The sequence below is a fragment of the Hippoglossus hippoglossus genome, chromosome 8 (genome assembly GCF_009819705.1).
Source record: "Hippoglossus hippoglossus isolate fHipHip1 chromosome 8, fHipHip1.pri, whole genome shotgun sequence".
Classification (NCBI taxonomy): domain Eukaryota; kingdom Metazoa; phylum Chordata; class Actinopteri; order Pleuronectiformes; family Pleuronectidae; genus Hippoglossus; species Hippoglossus hippoglossus.
The window spans coordinates 10,757,891-10,777,786 of record NC_047158.1 but is presented as its reverse complement, the minus strand read 5'-3'; the positions used below and the strand labels follow the sequence as shown (position 1 = coordinate 10,777,786).

General features: G+C 42.9%; 1 protein-coding gene and 1 non-coding gene across 3 annotated transcripts; both read right to left on the bottom strand.

The window, feature by feature from the left end:
• Window positions 1-1,639: 1,639 nt before the first annotated feature.
• On the bottom strand, window positions 1,640-8,924 carry gfap (glial fibrillary acidic protein). Of its 2 annotated transcripts, XM_034594180.1 has the most exons (9): window positions 8,384-8,922; window positions 6,727-6,787; window positions 6,527-6,622; window positions 6,207-6,368; window positions 5,989-6,114; window positions 3,965-4,185; window positions 3,835-3,878; window positions 2,713-2,795; window positions 1,640-2,491 (listed from the first exon to the last, which is right to left on the bottom strand). In XM_034594180.1, the coding sequence occupies exons 1-9, from the start codon at window positions 8,902-8,904 to the stop codon at window positions 2,450-2,452; spliced, it is 1,356 nt and encodes a 451-aa protein (XP_034450071.1). In that variant the 5' UTR covers window positions 8,905-8,922; the 3' UTR covers window positions 1,640-2,449. The 2 variants fall into 2 exon arrangements, with proteins under 2 accessions (XP_034450071.1, XP_034450072.1); XM_034594181.1 differs by lacking the exons at window positions 1,640-2,491; window positions 2,713-2,795 and adding an exon at window positions 3,091-3,112 and having other exon boundaries at window positions 3,804-3,878; window positions 8,384-8,924.
• A 6,847-nt stretch (window positions 8,925-15,771) lies between these two features.
• Window positions 15,772-15,843, bottom strand: trnac-gca. The gene has a single exon. It is a non-coding gene; the product is annotated as a tRNA-Cys (tRNA).
• Between the last annotated feature and the right edge of the window lie 4,053 nt (window positions 15,844-19,896).

Below are 19,896 nucleotides of genomic sequence, written 5' to 3'. Positions count from 1 at the left end.
AACCACACTGACATTTAACTCCCTCGGATCCATAGCTTTTCAGCAGACTCAATACAGTGACATTTTAGATAATACTTTTTTTATGAATTGAATGGTCAAGTGCATCTGAGGTAACACTTGTCTCTCTGCCTGGATACAGTAACTCATAGTGAGCTGATATTACAGGAAGTGAACCTATTAGCTCCGCAGCACAACCAGTCTGATTGAGCCTGTTTGCTGCTGTCAACCTCTACTGCTCATTTCAGTGAGATGAAATCTGACATATGTGTATGTGCGTCAGAGGAAAACCACAAGAGGCATGAACTCTAACAAACACAATCTTTTATTGTTGTTAAGCTAACATGGTTCCACAGCTTGTAGCACTGGTCACAACTAATGTTATATTCACATATGCAGCGGTTTCAGCAGCTGTGTCTTTGCTACGAGACTCCGAATTTCGAATAAACACAAAACAAAGTGAGTACAAGAGAGGGCTGGATGTTAATGGGAGAAAGAGAAGAAAGGGTCGTGTGATCGGGGTGGAAGTTGCGGAGGGGAGAAGAAGGTGGGAGGCACATGGGAACACGAATCACAGTGTGTCCTTGGCGATGAGCAGAGACAGCCAGCTACGGCGTAGAGTACCATTCTCATTAGTGCCAGGGCCTGTCAGCACGGCTACAGTCAGCAGGGGCTTCCAGAGAATCACAAGGATTACAGTGTCTGAGCTGTGACGTCCATCCATCCATCCATCCTTACAGCAGCTTTCTACTCCAACATCCTCCTTTTCAAAGTGAAAATAAAAACAAGGGTTCCAGCTGCACCGCTGGGTTGTGGGATTTGTTGGAGGTTATCTCCACAGCGCCCTCCTCCACCTCTGCGTCTCGCTCTGCTATCAGTCAAACACTAGAGAAACTGGCTGGTGAATTCGGAGGATTAACTGGAAGCTGTGGGAGCAAAGGTCGAGTCAGTTTTCCGAACACCCTCCTCCACACCTCCAGCCCGGACCTGTCCCTATCACCACTCGTGCTGGATAAGTGGGCAGACCCTGACACGTCCCGGTGTCAAAAAATGATCGTGTATTATCAGGTTGTGTTGGAGAAACACCACCAGATGAGTGTGTGGTGGAAAAAATAGGTGCAGACGAGAGGAGGTAATTTCATGTAGGGATGACATTGGGTTGTTTTCACTTATTTGTGCTAATTCGATTTTTTCAATTACAGACAATTGCACGTGGTTGTAAAAGGTCACCAGGGTACAAGAAAAAATCTAAACCAATGTACTCAATACGTGTCATTGGCGCAGTCGCAGCGGAAAAGAATCGGAAACAAAACTGTAACGACTAGAAATTGTTATTGTTTATTTATTCAGGTAAAACTTTTCTCACAGATGACTGCCGCAAAGCTGACGAGAAATAAACCACTTCATTTGCAGTTGAGATGCTAAAACACGCATGAGTAGATGCATCTCTGTGTTAAAATACAGTATAGTTCAGTTACATTTAAGACTCTGCAGTGATTTCTTGTCCTGCTCTCGTGTGCTTTGTGCAGTGTACTTCCTCTGTGTCAGAATAAGGTTAAATACAGTGAGTGTACATATCTGTAAGTTTAATGCCTGGACACAGTGTCTACAGACCAGAACAGACAGATCCTGTCTTTGTTTTCCTCTCGGTTAGATAAAGTTCTACACATTCACAGCAGCAGCAGAAGATCATGGAAACAAACCAGCGCAGCTCGGCCATATTCAAACCCTAGAGCAGGTTTAGTCAGAAGCATGTAAGACTTGTTCATGTGTGCAGGACCTTAAAGCAACGTGTGGCTGCTGCAGCAAACAAATGAGACATAAAATAGCACCAAGTCAAAAGTAAAAAAAAAAAAATCTGTTTAAGATTCACTTTCTGCCAAACGTTGCTCTAACATACACAAATCTCTCATTCCCTGCCCGAATCCCACTCTGACATCTGCGAAAAGCCCAAACTCCCTCTTGCATCTTCCTCACCATAATTCACATACACAATAACCACATGTCGACCTCCACCACGCTACGTATTAGCTGACCGCTACATTTCGAGGCCTCCTCTACACCAGCTAATCAGAAACAATGCTATAAATTAGGTCTGTCAGTCCAAGTTAAAATTAAACACATTACCAGTAAATTCCAGTCCTTTTTCTTCACTGGAACAAGCTACAGACCATTTAGGATTAACTCAAGCTAACAAGTGGAGCTGTACGAAAAGCTAAACATGGATCTTTCAGGGCAGAAATTAGTGATGACGTTTCGTCGTATTTCGTGGTTACAACATGAGTGTAAGGCAGTAAATAGTTTAGTCTAAGGATGACGATAAAGGAGAGACATATAAAATGATGTGATGACTCTGACAGGTCAGCTTTGGGGTTTGGAAACAACAACAAAAAGTGATAATACGAATTGAAAATCCTCATATTGTTACGGAGGATGAGATGGGAGAGCTGGTTTAAGGAAGATCTTTGTGTTCAGTGGTCGAATCCTTAATGATCTGAAAAGAAAGAAGAGAGGGAAAAAAAGAGGTTTATAAATAAATGTCTCGGGTGAGTTTTGGGATTAGTTGTTGCACCAGGCATCAGGTGTGGTGAGCCACAGTGAATAATTGTGAGAACCTGCGGAAGGGTTCAACATTGCCCTCCAGAGGGACTGGGTAAGAGGTGCAATGTGCAGCTGTAAATGAGAGCGTGAGTGTGGCTCTGTGGGAGCACGTACCTCCCCGTCTCTGGTCTCCACAGTTCGAACCAGGATGCTCCTCTTCACATGGGCCTCTGGGGGTTTGGTGTCCAGATTAGTTTCTAAAATGTGAGCGGGCGGAGAGAGGGGCAATATTTAGACCAGAGCAGTCACCTACATAGCAGCAGGAGTGTTTCCAGGAGGGCCTTACAGCTCTTTCCCCAAGAAACACATCAACCACACCACATTATTCCAATCTTCACGCTCAAATGGCAATCAGAGAGCGCAAACCTCTGCCAAGGCCCAAACAGTCTTCTCATGAAACCACAGTTAAATTCACCAAATCCGGATTTGTATTTGGATCTGGATGCACACTGCTTTTGGAAAACCTGAAGCATTTTTGTAGTCATCACCACAAGATTTTCAATGTTTCTACAAACAAAGATTATCCAGACAGAATCAAAATGCATGTATGCAAATACCCAAAGGCAGTGGTTCTCAAATGAGGGTACGTGAAGGCACTCCAGGGGGTACGTGAGATTTAAAAATATATATTTAAAATTAGCATCCATTCAAAAATCCTTTAAAAATAGTTATTTAATAAATATTCAATAAAATATAAGTGTAAGTTCATAAACTGAATTTTATATTCAATAGGCTATTCAATTTCATTATCCTAAAAACCCAGAGTCTCCCCCATACCAGGATGGTTTGACCCAGCCTGGCACACGCCACCTGTCAGGTCTTTATTATGATCCCAAAAGAGGGCACTTTAAGTTGATAATAATTTTTATGTGCACAAATCTTTATTTATAATTGAGATAATTATTTCTTTTTTAATAAGTCTTTTTATTTCCAAATAGTTCAAGAGAGACCACTACAAATGAGCAATGTTATGCACTTGATGGAGTTTTAAATGTTTTGTTGACGTTTTTTCAAATGTTTCAAATTTGAAAGTGTTTAGTTACAAAGTTTAATAAATCAGACACTGATGGCACAGCGCTGTGTATTACATCTTTTTTTCAACCAAAAATGCTTTGCGCTGGTTAGGGGGTACTTGGCTGAAAAAATATTTCACAGGGGGTACATCAGTGAAAAAAGGTTGAGAACCACTGCCCAAAGGGACAAAAAAGAAATGTGTGGGTCTCGTTTGATACTGACCTCTAAACTGCAGGTTGGAAAAGCTCTGAACTGGAATAGTGATCCTGGAGCAGCAGAGGAGAAACAACATCATCACATACACCTGTCCACTGTACACCAGTACACTCCAGTCCACAGGGCTGTTGCTCACCTGCTCTCCTCTCCCTCCAGCAGCTTCCTGTAGGTGGCGATCTCGATGTCCAGGGCCAGCTTGACGTTGAGGAGGTCCTGGTACTCCTGCAGGTGCCTCGCCATCTCATCCTTCAGGGCATGGATCTCCTCCTCCATACGGTTCACTGTATCCTGATAACCGGCGGTCTCCATGGCGAAGCGGTCCTCCATCTCCCGGAGCTGGCGCTCCAGAGACTCGTTCTGACGGAGGAGAGACAAGAGTGGGTGATGAACTCTGCAGCCAAAACACCAGTCCCACCAGTCCCACCATTCCCACTCTTCCCACCAGTCCCACCAGTCCCAGCAGTCCCACCAGCATCTGATGAAGTTAACTGAGGTGTCATTTAATGTTCTGGTCAGATTAACTGTAAAAGCAAATTCACTAACAGTGTTTTAATACTTTCATTACTGCTGTAAATCCACCACTAACTCCCACGATACAAGTACTTCTCCTTCTACTTGATAATATGAGTGCTGTGTCTACTATGTTTTCGCTGCAGATTTAAAATGAAACAATGACTGATGATGTCAAAGGCAGCTTTTAGGGTGTCTGAAGATGTTCACACCCATTTCATTTTCTTTTTCGCACAACTGGAGCTCCAGCGTCTACAGTCACCCCCAAATAATGTGTGCTGTGGTATGACCATTACATTTATTTGTTTATCCTTTATTTAACTTATGCCAAATGAAAATGATACAGTGCATGGGAATTTGTATACATTTATTCTTGTATGCAAGATACGAGATGTAAACAAGAATGAAGCTCAGTAGAGCACATACCTCCACTAAGGCCCAACAGTCTCCTCATGAAACCACATTTAAATTCACAATAGATCCCGATTTTTATTTGGATCTGCACCGAATTTCACACGCTCATAAATATCAGTTCCCAAAACAAGTCAGTTTTTTTGTCATCAAGAACCATGAATTATTCTCTATCCTGAGACGTAGACCTTAAAAGACCTGCAGAAGAAAGCCAAGTCTGCTGAAATCATCCAGAAAGGTTTGGAGCCTGAGTTCACAGAGCTGAGGAAGATACTGAAAGTGAAGGAGAGAGAAATCCTCTCCTTGAAGGACAGTCTCCAAATTCAGCAGGACGAAACTGAGACCATAAGAGTTGGACACCATGAACAAAGAGCTGCAGATGCAGGAGGACATAAAGCTCCTCATCCTGAAAAACACTGAGCTCCAAGTAGGTTTCATCAGTTAACTTTGATTTGAATAATAACTTTTAGTGACACGTGGGTCTTTTCAGGAACTCGCCTCAAGGTCTGACAAAGACAAAGCGAAGCTGAAGGAGCAAAAGATCGCAGAGAAGGAGGAAGGAGCGAAGAAGGAGCTGAAAGAGAAGAATGTGCAGGAGAAGAGTGCGAGGAAAGAGTTGGAGAAGTGAGAGAAGGATGAAAAGATGGAGAGAGAAAGGCAGGAGAAGAGAAAAGGGAATGCTTTTATTTTCCCTTAAGTCCCCAAACCTGACTCATACAGTATGAAGTGTTTCCACAGAGTGAACTGCAGCTGAAACCTTTCCTACATCTGAGAAACAGCACCTTCCAGTGTTTAAAGATCAATACTACATCAAATTTACACACTGGAAAACTATCATTGTGTGACACACATTGACTGTGACTGCACTAATGAAACATTTAATTAGATTCACTGCAGTAAAATACACACAGTAATACACAGTTATGGGAATTACATTATAATTGCTTCATATGGAAATAGTGTCTGTTGATGCTGATGGTAAAAGCACAAAACTAGATTGGTACTCGAGCACATTCGAGGGTCCAACAGTCCAGGGAGAACCCAGAGAAAACCCCCACACACAGGAGGAGAACATACTCCACAAAGAAGGGCCTCTGGCTGAACCAAGGTTCGAACCAAGAAGAGCAGTAAAGTTGTGAGAGTGAACCACTGCTGCACCGTACAGACTCATCGGACATTAGTTGTTAGGTAACATAGTGGCAGTGTCTCCCAGTCTTTTCCGTGGTTTAGTGGACTTACTGCTCCACGGAGAGCCTCCATGTCACAGGTCACCACTTGGACCTGGCGCCGGTATTCGTTGGCCTCTTGCTTGGCTTGGCGCAGGGCTTCTGTGTTTCTATTGGCAGCGTCTGTCATGTCAGCAAACTGCATGGGAAGACAAACAGTCAATTGGCCTGTTTTCTGTTCCATCTATTCGACTTTGTATGGCTCTGTGCTACATATCAGAGTGTCCTGACCTTGGATCGGTACCACTCCTCCGTCTCCTGCATGTTTGAGGAGGCCATGGTTTCATACTGGACCCTGATGTCTCTCAGGGCAGCAGTCAGGTCGGGTTTGGACACATCCAGGTCAACGTGCACCTGCTGGGACATGATCTGCTCCTGTATGTCACGAATCTCCTGACGAGGGAAAAGGATATTGGGAAAAAAATGTTGAGACCAAAATAAGAATCAATGTGAGCTCCAGAGAGGTGTAATAATTGGAAATAAGTCAACTGGTGGTAAAGTTGCCTCACAATTTGTTATCTGTCACCTTGTTCTTTTAAATTCCTCCTTACCTCCTCATGGATCTTCTTCAGGAAGTTGATCTCGTCCTGCAGGGCATCGATCTTCCTCTCTAACTGGACACGATTTAAAGAAGCCTCGTCCACATCCTTTAAGCAAACAATGAGAAACATGGAGGAATGAGTGTGGACAGAGGACAGACATGCTGAATATCTAAACTGTTTAGAAGACGACTCCGGGGAAAAATAATTACCAGTCTGAAGGCGTTCAAGTTGTTCTCTGCATCCTGTCGGAGGCCCATCTCGTCCTGCAGCCTAAGGAACAGGAAAAGTTGGAATCAGCAAGAAGCTATTGAATCAAATTTCTATTATTGGATTTACATCCTGATAACTTCCAGACACATTTTAATTCAAGGGGTAAAATTTATTAATTCATATATATAGGTTTTACAGAAAGATATGTAAACCTCAAAGATTTTATTCTCTCAAGTGGAACAGCAACTTAGTTTTGGTTTAAAATTGGACAAACGTACAGTTTTGTAATTTGAATGGGACTCAGTAAAATAACGAGTCACACTGTGAGGACTGAAAACATATTTCAAGCGTTTTGATCAGTGCTGCTCTCTCCGTGCCGCAGGAGACGACGGGGGCTCAGCTGAAAGGACGGCTCACGCATCATTAGACATTCACTCCGGTCTCACAGCCAGAGGCCTTTCCCACGGGATGGCGTTCACACACGCACACACACACACACACACACACACACACACACACACACACACACACACACACACACACACACACACACACACACACACACACACACACACACACACACACACACACACACAGGATGCAAACACACCACCCTGCGATCCATCTGAGACATGGGAACATAAACGCTCAGACTCGGGGTAACATCTGTACGGCTTCACGCAGAGTCTGCTGAATGGAGTGGCTGGAGGAGAGAGGTGGTGACCTTTGACCCTCTCAGCCACGACCATCCCTACACACTCGAGTGGACCAGCCAGCTGTGTGGTAATCAGAGGGCGGAGAGGAGTCGGAAGTCAATTTTCTACCCGGACTCAATGAAATTATACATTCGTGCCACGTGTGCACCTTCAGTAAAAACGGTTCTGGATGTGCAACTGCAAGAAACACAGGGGACAAGAGAACATCTGCCCGGCCGCGGGCTCCCTTTGTGTACGGCCACCATTGTGTTTGCCTCATTCCTCCACACTCGTTCAATAACGAGGGGTTCAGCCAGGATCAAGTTTGTAAAAAGAGGGATCCAGGAGGAAAGCCCGGGCAGAGCACAGTGGTCTACATTCCAACGCGTCAGAGTCCAATCAAATCTGCATATAAATAGATTTGCTTTTTTTTTTTTAAGACAAAACTCGCAGCTATGCGACAAACTGGTGTTATTTGGTTCCAAGAGAATGCAAAAAGCGTCCTTCTTTTTATCCTCAATCCATTTACATTCTAGAGATTTCTACCTGGTGGTACTCTGCTATGAACCAGCAACATGTAGAAAAGTCATTGAACAATATCAGAAAATCATTGCATACTACAGTGGAAGATTTTAGAGAAACTCAATGGATAAAACACAAGTATTAAAATCTTTTGATTGATTCATTTAAACTCTGTCGTTAAGTTAATAGGCTTTTCGGTCATTGTTTGTTGCCTTAACGAAGACCTTGTTCATAAAATGTCTATTCTAACATAAAAAAATTGATTGTCAACTGTATCATTAACTAAACGGAAAGTAGAAGAAAGCAAAATAAGGATGTAAAGATCATTTGTTGCACTATTCCTCTGATCACTGAACAGTAACAGGGTTGATTTTTCTTCTCTGTTCATCACATCAACATCCTCCTCCGCCCACTGGAGCCCCACCCTGTTTCCTCCTACCTCTGCTTCAGTGTTCCCACATCTGCGGCCAGGTTGTCCCTCTCTATCTCCAGCCGAGCTTTGCCGTTAGTGAGACCGTCCACCTGCCGCCGCAGCTCTCTCAGCTCCTCCTGGTAGATGTCTCCCAGGTGGCTGGGCTCCTTCCCCTTCACCTGGTTCAGCTCCACCACCAGAACCTTGTTCTGCTGCTCCAGCATGCGCACCTTCTCGAGGAAGCTGGCAAACCGGTCGTTCAGGCCCATCATCTCCAACTTCTCGTTGGTGCGAGTCTCCTTGAATTGGGCCTTCATCAGGGACTCAGCGGAGAAGTCCAGCCGGTCGGCGGGGCTCCCCGGGAAAAAGCCCGTGTTGGTGGAGCCCAGGGAGATCCTGGATATGGGGCTGGAGTGGGTGACGTTTCGAGGGGAGCCGTGCCATGAGAAGCGGTTGGAGGGAAGGCTCCCGATTCTGGCGGCTGTGGAGCTCAAGCCCTGAGGCCCATAACGCTTCCTGTACGAGGACTGGATTCTCTGACTCTCCATGATGGGGAATGAAGCTCGCCTGGGGCACAGACGGAGCTTTTATAGAGGCGGGTGAACCCCCCCAAGTCCAGAGCAGAGAGGCCACAGGGTGGGGCAGAGAGAAGGGAGGGTGGCAGGCACTGAATGGGACAAAAAGGGAGAGTGAAGGGGTGGTTTACATGAAAGCTGTGTGCCAGGGATTGTCTGTGCTCGTCCATTCAAATAAAAACTTCTCTTGGCTTTCTCCCTCTCTCCCCCTCTGCTCGCTTCTCCCCGGGCCACTGACTCACTCTCCCTGTCTATCTCTCTCACTCTTACTTTCACCCCCTTTTTGTCTTTCTCTTTTTCTTTCTGTTCCAACTGAATGAAAAGGAATTTGTGAGACGGGGTCTGGCACACCAATTCAACCTGACCACACATGCACCCTGACAAAAACAGAAACAGAGAGAGAGTTTGATCGGACAAAGGGACAGAGTTGTTGGGAAGAGTTCTCCACTTTCTAACAAGAGAAAGTATCAGCAGATTGATGGAGACGCATAAATAACACCAAATATTACATATGTTTCTATGTGGCACGTTCAAAACATAAAACCTGCAGGGTTTTATGTTTTAAACAGTGTTGGGAGACAAACTGAAAAACGCTTTTGTCTCTCCTCTCTGTTTATAGTACAGTTACATAACAAGGACACCACTTAAAATAAGTCACTAAAGACCTATGAACTGTAATGGGAATAATTTATCAGAAAATCCAGGTAATTATTAGATCAAATCTAAAGTTTCAGTTTCACTGTTTTGATCAAATAAACATATGATTGATGTAACACAAAGGAATTATTATTATTATGTTATAATAGATTATTACTGATATAATTATTATTTAGTATTTTAGGGGGTTATTTTATAGCCTTCAATGGACAGAGTAACGAGATGACAGGAGACGAGAGAGAGACAGAGAGAGATGTCAAAATGTTCCTCAGATAATATCAGATACATTCGGTTCATGTTTTGCTCAGTTAGTGACCATAGGTTGTACTCTACTTTTCACAATGCATTGTGGGAAACAAGAGGTCCACTGTATAGGGTATAACAAATTTCACTAAACATTCGGACACCACTGCAAAATGGCAAACTCACGAGATAGTGGACTATGTAGTGGTTAGTGAGCGATTTGGGACACGTGGCTCAGCAGAGCATCTCCAGCTGAGTTGGCTCTAATCACTCCCCCTGGTTATAGGTGGCAGAGGAGACAAAGAGAGTCGCCATGGACAGAGAGCTCCTGTGTTCCTGTGCAAGCCGGGCTGATTTATGATTGATTTATGTTGGAGGTACTGAGGTTTGTTTTGGGTTGAATAAAAACGTTTACTGGTGAGTCACTGTCGTCAGGCTGGTGTTGGGGGACCGACGGTGGCAGGTGACTAGACCACAGATCCATCAAGAGAATAAGTAGTTTAAAGGAATGGAACTGTACATAATCTTATCTGCAATCTGTAAATACAACAGTCTCCACTGATTTAAGCAATTAATAAACCATTTAATCTGAATCCTAAACAAGGCTTTATAACCAGGAAGTCAGCTGTATTTCATGGACAAGACATGGACTTTATGTGCTTTTAAAAAAGAATAATTAGCAAGATAATTTGCGTTCATTTTGTGGATGGATGGAAACAAATAGAAGTGTAGGAGAAATGAGTATATATCATTAGATAACATTACTATAATGATAAATTATGAAGGACAGAAAATGTATTTCTACATTTATTTATCTATTTTTCTTTCATTTTTTTATTTATTCATACCAATGTCATGATGAATGGGGGTGATGAAAATATATGAAGTAATTAATAAATTCATAAAAATGATTTTATTCTAATAATTACTTTTGCTTTCTCCAAGTGTGACACGGAAAAGAAAATATGTCACAAAGATACATGTCCAAGCATTGGGTTTGTGCTCAAAATTAAGAACAGACCTGTTGTCTTGGCAACATGACAGAATATTATTACGCACTAAACAACAACTTCTCCATTGGTTTGAGCATCATGCTGCACACTTGCATTATACAGTAGCTGGGGTAGAAAGCAGCCACGGCTCCAGAGAGACTGCAGGACTCCGGGCTGTTCACTGTGTGCAGGTTATTAGACTCTGACAGATAGATGGTGGAGACGGGGGAGGGGTGGGCTGTGAGGAGGGAGGAAGGGGAGTTCAGACTTAATCTGAACTCCAGGAGGACTGAGAGTCCCGACTGCGTTACAAAACATTTTTCATCCATTTCCTTGACAACGGCAGCGCCACATATACGTCAGAGCACTTCAGCTGATCGCTTTCCGCCTCTGAAGAGGAGCTGATTAATGGAGATGATGAGACTGTGACTGTCTGCGAGCGAACATCCCAGAAGACGAAGAAGAATTGAATTAAAGACAGTGAAGTCCTGTGACACAACCACTGTCACGACAATTGCATTGTGAAAAACAATGTTTTATCACCTTTACAAGCTTGTTTACTGCAAATACTAACAAATTTGAAAAAGATTACATAAATTTCAATGAAATTAAGTAAAAATTATACACCATCTGATAATGGGATTAAAAAGAAATTAGTTCTTTTTTTCTCATTAATCAGTTGATTAATCACTTTTTCTGTCACTTTTCATGTTTTCAAGTCAGTTTTACTATTTATCTGTCACTTTACCATTTAATAAACCCTGCTTTTGTGTTCTGAGATGGTCCCCTTATAAAACCCCTTTTACATTCAATAGATCAAGACTTTTATTTGGATCTGCACCAAATAACATTATCAGTCCCTTAAACAAGCAGATTTTTTTCATCAGGACCCATGAATAATTCTCTGAGAAGTCAATGAAAATGTTGAAAAACATGATAAAAGAATTCAATGGGCTCTCCCCTGACCCATGCCACATTTTTCCACCAAGTTTTGTGGTGATCCATTCTGTAGACTTTGAGTAATCCTGCTGACTAGCGAACAAACGGACAAGGGTGAAAACACAACCTCCTCGGCAAAAACAAGTTAAGCAGCTGTAATAGTCAGTGATGTGGATTATTTAACCTTTGTTTGTCCGAATGGACACCACTGGATGTAGGAAACAGCGAGGAAAAAAGGCAAACTGTAAAACATGCATTTAAACAGTTTAAAGCCAAAAAATTAAACGTTATTTTCCTACATCATTAAGAATCAACAGGATAAACGCTGCAGAAACACTGGCACAGTCGTAAAACAACAACAGCAGAGGGATATAAAGCTGCTCTTTGTTGGTGGGTCATCAAATCACAGCGAGTGGAAACCAGTGGCACTAGGAGACAGTGAATAAAGCCGCTACTACTCTACTATCTGGCCTCATGAGTGTATTTTTGTTTAAAAGCAGAAAAACAACAACACGGTGTCTTGAATTCCAAGTGGACTCTGTTAATAGAGGTTAAACGACTCTAAGTCTGGCAGAGGTTTGTTGATTTAAAAGGCTCCACGTCGACGGATTGATGGCACGGTTGCATCTTTATGGTGACGCTAATTGTTTGGGCCATCTGGATTTTTCAGACAATCACGGCCGTTGCCTCAGATCTGGTCACTGAGGGAATATGTCTGGAAGATTAAACATTCACACACTGAGAGGAGGAGGAAGGCGGGTGCAGGCCTCCTCCTCCTCCTCCTCCCTCCCTGCTGCTGGAGCCAGAGGTTCGGCCAAGTCAAACAGCTGATTCATGTGTCCGACATGAGGAGAGCATCTCATTTGAGGGACTTACAAGGGAAAGGAGTTGTCGAGCAGAATCTTAACGCCGCTGCTGTTGCTGCACCCAAACTGAACTTAGGCCAAAACAACATGGCTGCCAGCTAAGATTGACCGAGCGCCACTCAACGCTCGCTTTGTGCTCTGGCATTTTACACCCAGAATCCCGCAGTGTGAACTTCACCACCTATCATCCCTCAGCCCCGCTGAAGGCTGAATGTACATGGCCACATACCAAATTGAATCCCGACCAACGAGCTGGAAATACGGCTTCGGCTCCGTCACGACATCAAGGGCGGGTTTTCCTGGACAGGGTGAAAAAGAAATGTGGGGCAGGCTTTAAACTGGAATAGTGGCACTTGTTTTGAACACTGGCTCGCTGAAACACACTCTGAAACAAACGTTAGTCACTTATTGGCCTGTGCTGTTCAGATCTGCCCCTGTTTAAGACTTTGTGGACTTTTTTATTTGAACTTAAACTTAGATTTCTTTGGATTTCATTGGGATTTGGGAAGTTTTGGTTCGGACTTTGTACTTATTACTTCCTGTTTTAGTTCTTTCCTCATGTGTGTTTTGCTTTTTACTTCCTGTCTTTTTGTTCCGTTTGACGCTTCTATAGCTTCGTCTCAATTCAGGGGCTGCATCCTTCAGAGGACGTGTTCTACCCGGTCGTCAAAGACCGCTCCTTTGTGGCCAAATTGAGATGATCCGGTCTACGGAGAATTTCCCTGATCAGTGTCACCATCCCATCACACCATTATTGCTGTAGCTTAGCACCAGAGCTGAACATGGACACGGCGAGACAGTTTTAATGAACCTCAGCGTAAGTTCAGTCAGGAAGACTTAACCTGCTTATTGATCAGCCGATTGTGGGCGTTCCTAAATGGCCAATCAGATCTGCCACGATCTCTTCCAGTCGAATCATTGAGCTGAATGTCAAACTTGAAATCCCCTCTCCCCTCTTCCGCAGTCAGCCGTCATTCAGTGACGCACATAACCCTCCTCCACCCCAATCTCCTCCAGTCTTCAGCAGAATCATCATCACCTCATCCGGATCCCCGACCTCAACTGATCGTGATCGTATTTATGATCCTGTATTGTGTTGGCAGCCGATCGTGGATCACGATGATGGAACCCGATAGTGTTAATAATGACAATGGATTGTGGATTATGGCAGCAGCTGATCGCGGACTAATTTCAACCAAACTGCCTGATGCAATATACCTATTACAAGCGGCATCTATTGCACTTCTGTCCGTCCTGGGAGAGGGATCCCTCACATGTGGCTCTTCCTGAGGTTTCTACGTTTTGACCCTGCTAATAGTTTTTTTTTGGTAGTTTATCCTTACTCTTGTTGAGGGTTAAGGGCAGAGGATGTTGCACCTTGTTAAGCCCTATGGGGCAATGTTTGTGAATATGGGCCATCCAAACAAATTTGATTGACTGATTGAACCTAGACCCCGGGGGGAATTCCTGTTCCACGCTCTGCTTCACCCCCTTCTAATCCTGATGATGTCCCTCGGGGGTCTAAAATGCCAAAGACTACAACATTCACATCACTTCTGTGCACTTGTCAAATAAACATTGTGAAATCGTGAATCAAGTCTCTCCTGATTGAACGGCCCGTTGTGAACCGTTGAGCTGATCGGTTGAGTTGAAGCGTGACACCAAAGCATTGGATGTCTCATCGCATGCCGGCTTCATTACCTCTTTGGAAAACTGTTCATCACTGAAGCGCAAGGAATCGTGGGATAGGCTGGGCAGGGAAGGATCCACCTGTTGGAGCAAGTGGGACAACTCAGTCACACCTCTGTGACACAATCGGTCTTCGAATGCAGCCTGCGAAGGATGCAGCCCCTGAATTGAGACACAGCCTGTGATTGCCTGCTGTGACCTTATGTGTTTCACCTGTGCCTAATTCTCCCTACTTCCCTAATTTAGTTTCTTTGCTCCCCAGTCTTCCTTGTCAGTCCGTCTGTTTAGTGTTCAATTCCCTGTTGGTTCATGTCCATGTTCCTGAGTTCCACCTGCGTTTTCCTGCACTGACTTTATAGTTTTGGATTCTTGAGTTTCCTCATGTCTGCCACACTGCAATCGGGGCCTGTATGCTCTGTTCAAACACTTGTGTCTGCTTTGTCTAGTGCCTGTAAATTGGCTGCAGTGACTCCTCAACCTAACATATACCAGACTGAACAAGAAGCACCTGTGTTAGTCATTAGAGAGAGAATCTATTTATATTGCAGTGGAGGAGTAAAACCACTGGAGGCAGAACAAAAGAACACTTTCCCAAAATATGCAATGCCGAAAACCTTTTAAGTAATCAACGTCTAGGGAGAAAGTGTTGCAGGTCTTCTTCGCTGAGACACAGTCTGGGATCTATCCATTTAAATGGTGCCCACATTTTTGTTTGTGTGTGTGTGTGTGTGTTTGTAAGATTTTGAAAGAAAAAGTGGAATTTGGTTTCTTGGTGGTGGTGCTCTGTAATCATCACCGAAATTATCCATGTGCGTCATTACAAAACTGTTGTGAAAAAAGTCATATAAAGGCTCCATATAATCTTGGTCCACCCAAACTTGTCCGTTGGGGCTGGACACGTAACAGTTTAATCACTTTTATTATGGTGATGTCTTGTTATTTTCAGCATAGTTGAACCTGAGCACAGGTCTAATGAACCAGAATAAGTAAAATCACTGTTGCCTTGCTCCAGGGCACGATATCAGTTGAATTAATTTATAATTCAACTGATTAATCCTTCCAGTTTACAGTTATCATTTTCTTGGCAGTCAAGAAAAGTCTCCGTGATATGTACCTGTGATTGATGTTACACTGGTCTTTGGCGCCCAACAACAGTGGATCTAAAGGAACAACAACTTTCAATTTCTTCTTTAACACCTCTCCAAAATTCTTGGATTTCTGAGCAATCCCAGAAAATATGAGTGTGGTCCCCTATCTTTCCATGAAAAAGGTATATTATTATAAATTACTAATTATGGATAATATGCTTTTACTTTTGTCTACAGCTGAGCTTGTTCCCTGTTTGGGAAACTGAACTTGAATTACATATATAGATATTATATTGTACAACAGAGCTTGTACCATGTTTCCAATCACATTTCACACAATAAAACTTACTGCCTTCAACTTCAGGAAGGGGGCACCCAGATTTGAACTAGGGACCTCTTGATCTGCAGTCAAATGCTCTACCACTGAGCTATACCCCCTCATGGGACTGGACTGACCCTAGACGCTATCTGACGAACGCATGAATGTGTACAAACTTTGCTTGATGAATATCTGTCTCGCCCTCTAGAGAGAGGAGAACTTAGGTCACAATCACTCTCCCGCCTCCAACTAGTTCAGAACGCAGCAGCTAGGCTTCTGAACCTGATCCTGGCCTCTCTCCGTTGGCTCCCTGTCAGTTTTAAAATTGATTTTAAGGTTTTACTGATCACTTTTAAAGCACGCCGTGGTCTGGCTCCAAGCTACATCACAAAAAACACTTCCTTGTTTCCGACCACCTACACGTGGTGGTCTGGCCTCCTCGTCACATTTCATCCTGCTGATTGTTATTTCTCTTATATTTACTTGTCTTGCTTTGCTCCTCCGTCACAGCCTCTCAGGTGAGAGTGATCACAACAAGGACACAAACAACCCGGCTGAATGTTCGGGTGGTACTGAAGCAGCAAGGCCTCATGGGAATGAGCAGTGTGGAAAATCAGGGGGGCTTAACTGGGACAGACAGGCCGGCTAAATGACTCAGCACCACCAGGTCCAAACAGAGCGCTGCCACAAAGAGGGCCGGTGGAGAGCCGGTTCAGGCCCAAAGCTCCAGTCTGCCTGTCAGCAGGAATCCTGGGGCCCTGAATACACCACACACACATTGATGTGCATACCACACAAACACATCACCTCAGAGGCACAGCACTCAGACACAAACACGTTTAATAATGATGCCACACTAATTACCAATAAATCTTTTAATAGGATCATATGCCGGGAATTAGACGGCGTCGACAGTCATGTCAGCAGCTCTGAGGTCAGTGCTGTCATCACCCTGTTGTTATCAGGGATATTTTCTATCTTTAACATGCTGATGTGCTTACATTTGTTATTTAAGATGAAATATAAAGATCACCTGAGGCTGGAAATGCCATTAGATGTAATTAGTTAATTCATGGAGGTAATAAAAAAAAAAAAAATCAACCAATCTCTGTGTCGCACCATTTTTTCAAGAAAAAGGCCCTTTGTTTCACACAATGTTTTCTCATCTCGCAGCCCGACACGGTCGCAGAGCAGAAACTTCTCAGCCTCCTGTTTTTCATCACGAGTCGAGCAAAAGAGCAGAACGAGAGGAAGAAAGAAAATGAGGGAGAAAGAGGAAAGAGGAGAAATGAGTGCATCAATCAAGTGGCTTCCTGCTGCCAACAATGAGCTCAGTCTCCTGCGTGCTTTCATTTACTGGACTCACTGAGTCTGGACAAGGCACAACTGTCCTCCGATGCATGTAGACAAACCAACGGACGAGAGTTACCGGTTGTACGCCTCCACCAATCACAGCATTAGCAGTCTACATACATTTCTTTATCCAGACTCATGAAACCACTGTGACCTTGTGAGTTTCCAGACATGCACTGGACTCCACAAGTGCACATTAGTGCCAAAATTAAAAGCATTCTCTTGAGGCGTTCCTCTGAACTTTGACTACCAAACTTATATCACTTCTTCTTTGAGTCCAATTGAACGTTCCCACTAACTTTGAAAGGATTCCCTCAGAGAGTTCTCGAGACATTGCGTTCACAAGGAAGAAAAATTGTTTTATGTTTCAAAATCTAATCAGTTCACCCTTGAGTTCAACTGAACCCAATTTGGATAAATTGAGATATCGTGTTCACAAGAATGGGACAGACGTACAAAAACATAAAGCCTCCGATCGCTGGCTGTCGTCAGCACGGACGCATAAAAACAACAAACAGGATATTAAAAAAAATCTTTATTTGTTTTGTAGAGAGGCCATGACAAATACATATACATATGTATATTTATACATATATGTCATTAGAGATACTATTCTTTTCTTGCTGTAAAATAAATTTGATACATTAGACTTTGCACTGCAAGTCCTGTCATGATACATAATCATACATTTACATATATAGATATATAGAGAACTAGTTTGTATTCTTTCGATTATCCCAGGGTCCTTTGTCTTCTTCAACACTGTACTTACTCAAGCTGCCTTTATCCTGTAGCAGCCCCGTAGAAGCATCTTCATGTTAGCGTTAAGACAGCAGCCCCCGAAAACCATTTAATACTTGTTGTCTGAACCCTGGGATAAACAAAGTCGTCTTCTGGTTTGAACAGCGAACTCTGACATCCAGCACTGGCTCTGATCCTGCTCGTCTTTGTCTCTCACACACCCCTCAATTTCATTTTAATAACCCAGATCCGATGAAAACATTTCCCTGGAGCTTCTTTTGTAAATGAAGCCTTTTTAAAAGGTTGTATTCATGAGACCTTGTAGATGTTAGAAGGTACAACAGCTAAATGATGCAAAGTTTCCATAACCTGTCAGATAATCATCATTTTAATGAATATCTTTGGATGTGTGGAAAGTATTTTGTTTGGAGCTGGAACAAGAAGCGTGCAGCCAGAGTTCGTTTTCCACCCATTTTTCATTTATAAACCCCATTTCTGTAATGTCTGCAAAACCAGCTGCTTCCTACAATTGAACGAAACTATGTCTTGAAAGTATCATTAACTTTGACACAGTCTAATTATAAAAAATATATTTATACATATATATTTGCTTATAAAATCTAATTGGAATGGACGTGGGGATATAAATAAAAGTGAAACAATTTTCACATTTTAAGTAAAATTTGGTAACGAGAACAAAAAAAAACAAAAAAAACATTCATTTGACAAAAAAGTGCATCTGATTGAAAATTGATCATTAAGCTAAGGGTTCTCTGTCAAGGATGTTTGGGCCTGACACACATGGACAGTATGATCCTCAGCAAAGGAAGTCCCACATTAAGGCCTTTACCGTCTGCTGACTGATACCAAGCTCAGACCATGACCCTGCTCCGTCCCTTTTTGGCACATTGTAGGCTCAGAACAACTGTGATACTGAAGAGCTGCGAGAGGAAGAAGGCAGCTGGAAGGAGAAGTCACACTGAGGCAAGAGGTAGAACCACAGAAGAGTCACTTTAAGAAGAAAAATCCACACCCAGCTCCTCTTTCACTGTTACATGTCGTCCTCATGCTTTATATGATGATTGCATCCAAATTCTGTTGGTTCCCGAAGTGCACTGATTCTCTTAATTACCTCCACCATGCAGCTTATGTTTCCCAGGATTACACAAAAACTACTGAAGATATTTCCATTACATTTTTTGGAGGGATGGGGAATGACCCAAGGAAGAACACATTCAATTTTGGAGCGGATTCAGATTTTTAAAGGCTCCTTTTAGATATAGACTACAATAATGACAGTGACTAAAAAAATATTTTTTCCGTGCAGACAGATTCAGAGTCAAATCTCTTTCCTCTCTCTCTCCTTTTTACAAAACATAACATCAGGAGTGCAGCTACCTCACCAGGCGCCCAATGTAAAGTCCTCAAGTCCTCCTGCAGCACCCACAGGTTCGGTTCTAACCCGGCCCTTTGCTGGGTGTCTTCCCCACTCTCTCTCCCAATTTCACATCCAAATTCTGTGGCATCAATAAAGGCCACAGTGCTCTCGAAGGTCCACTGCTCTGCAAATATTCTCACAACCGTCAAGCATTCTTCTACATATATGGATAGAATATTTTGTGCACAATTTTCAAGATTTTTTAACCTGTTGCAATTCCTGATCTAATGACGGATGTGTTTGCCGAAGCTAAGTTATATGAGATTGCTTAATATCATTTTATATTTTCATAGAAAAGAATATGTTGACATTTTGTTGTGTTGTGCAAAGAAAACATGTCATTTTTGGCAAGGTGGGAAAGGTCATCGTGTGTTACAAGTCTTTTTAGACAGATTTATTTTCGTCCAGATTGTTAAAATAATGTTGAAATACCTTCAGAGCTTTATTAAAGTGTTGTTAATCAACCTGAGTTTTCCAAAGAGGACTGCATGATTACTTTGAGAGAAACAAATAGTCACAGATATCACAATTTGTGATTCGAATGATTATAGTTTAGATGAGAGGCAGATTGGAGCGAGGAGGTGCAGTGCATCATGGTCTTTGGAGGTTTAAGACAGTGGACGTAATTGTGTATTTATCT

Coding starts and splice junctions, on each gene's coding strand:
- gfap (XM_034594180.1), bottom strand. CDS start 8,904: ATGGAGAGTCAGAGAATCCAGTCCTCGTACAGGAAGCGTTATGGGCCT. Junction 2,796..3,834: donor TTCCAACCTGCAGTTTAGAG/GTCAGTATCAAA, acceptor CTCACATTTTAG/AAACTAATCTGGACACCAAA. Junction 2,492..2,712: donor TGGAGACCAGAGACGGGGAG/GTACGTGCTCCC, acceptor CTTTCTTTTCAG/ATCATTAAGGATTCGACCAC.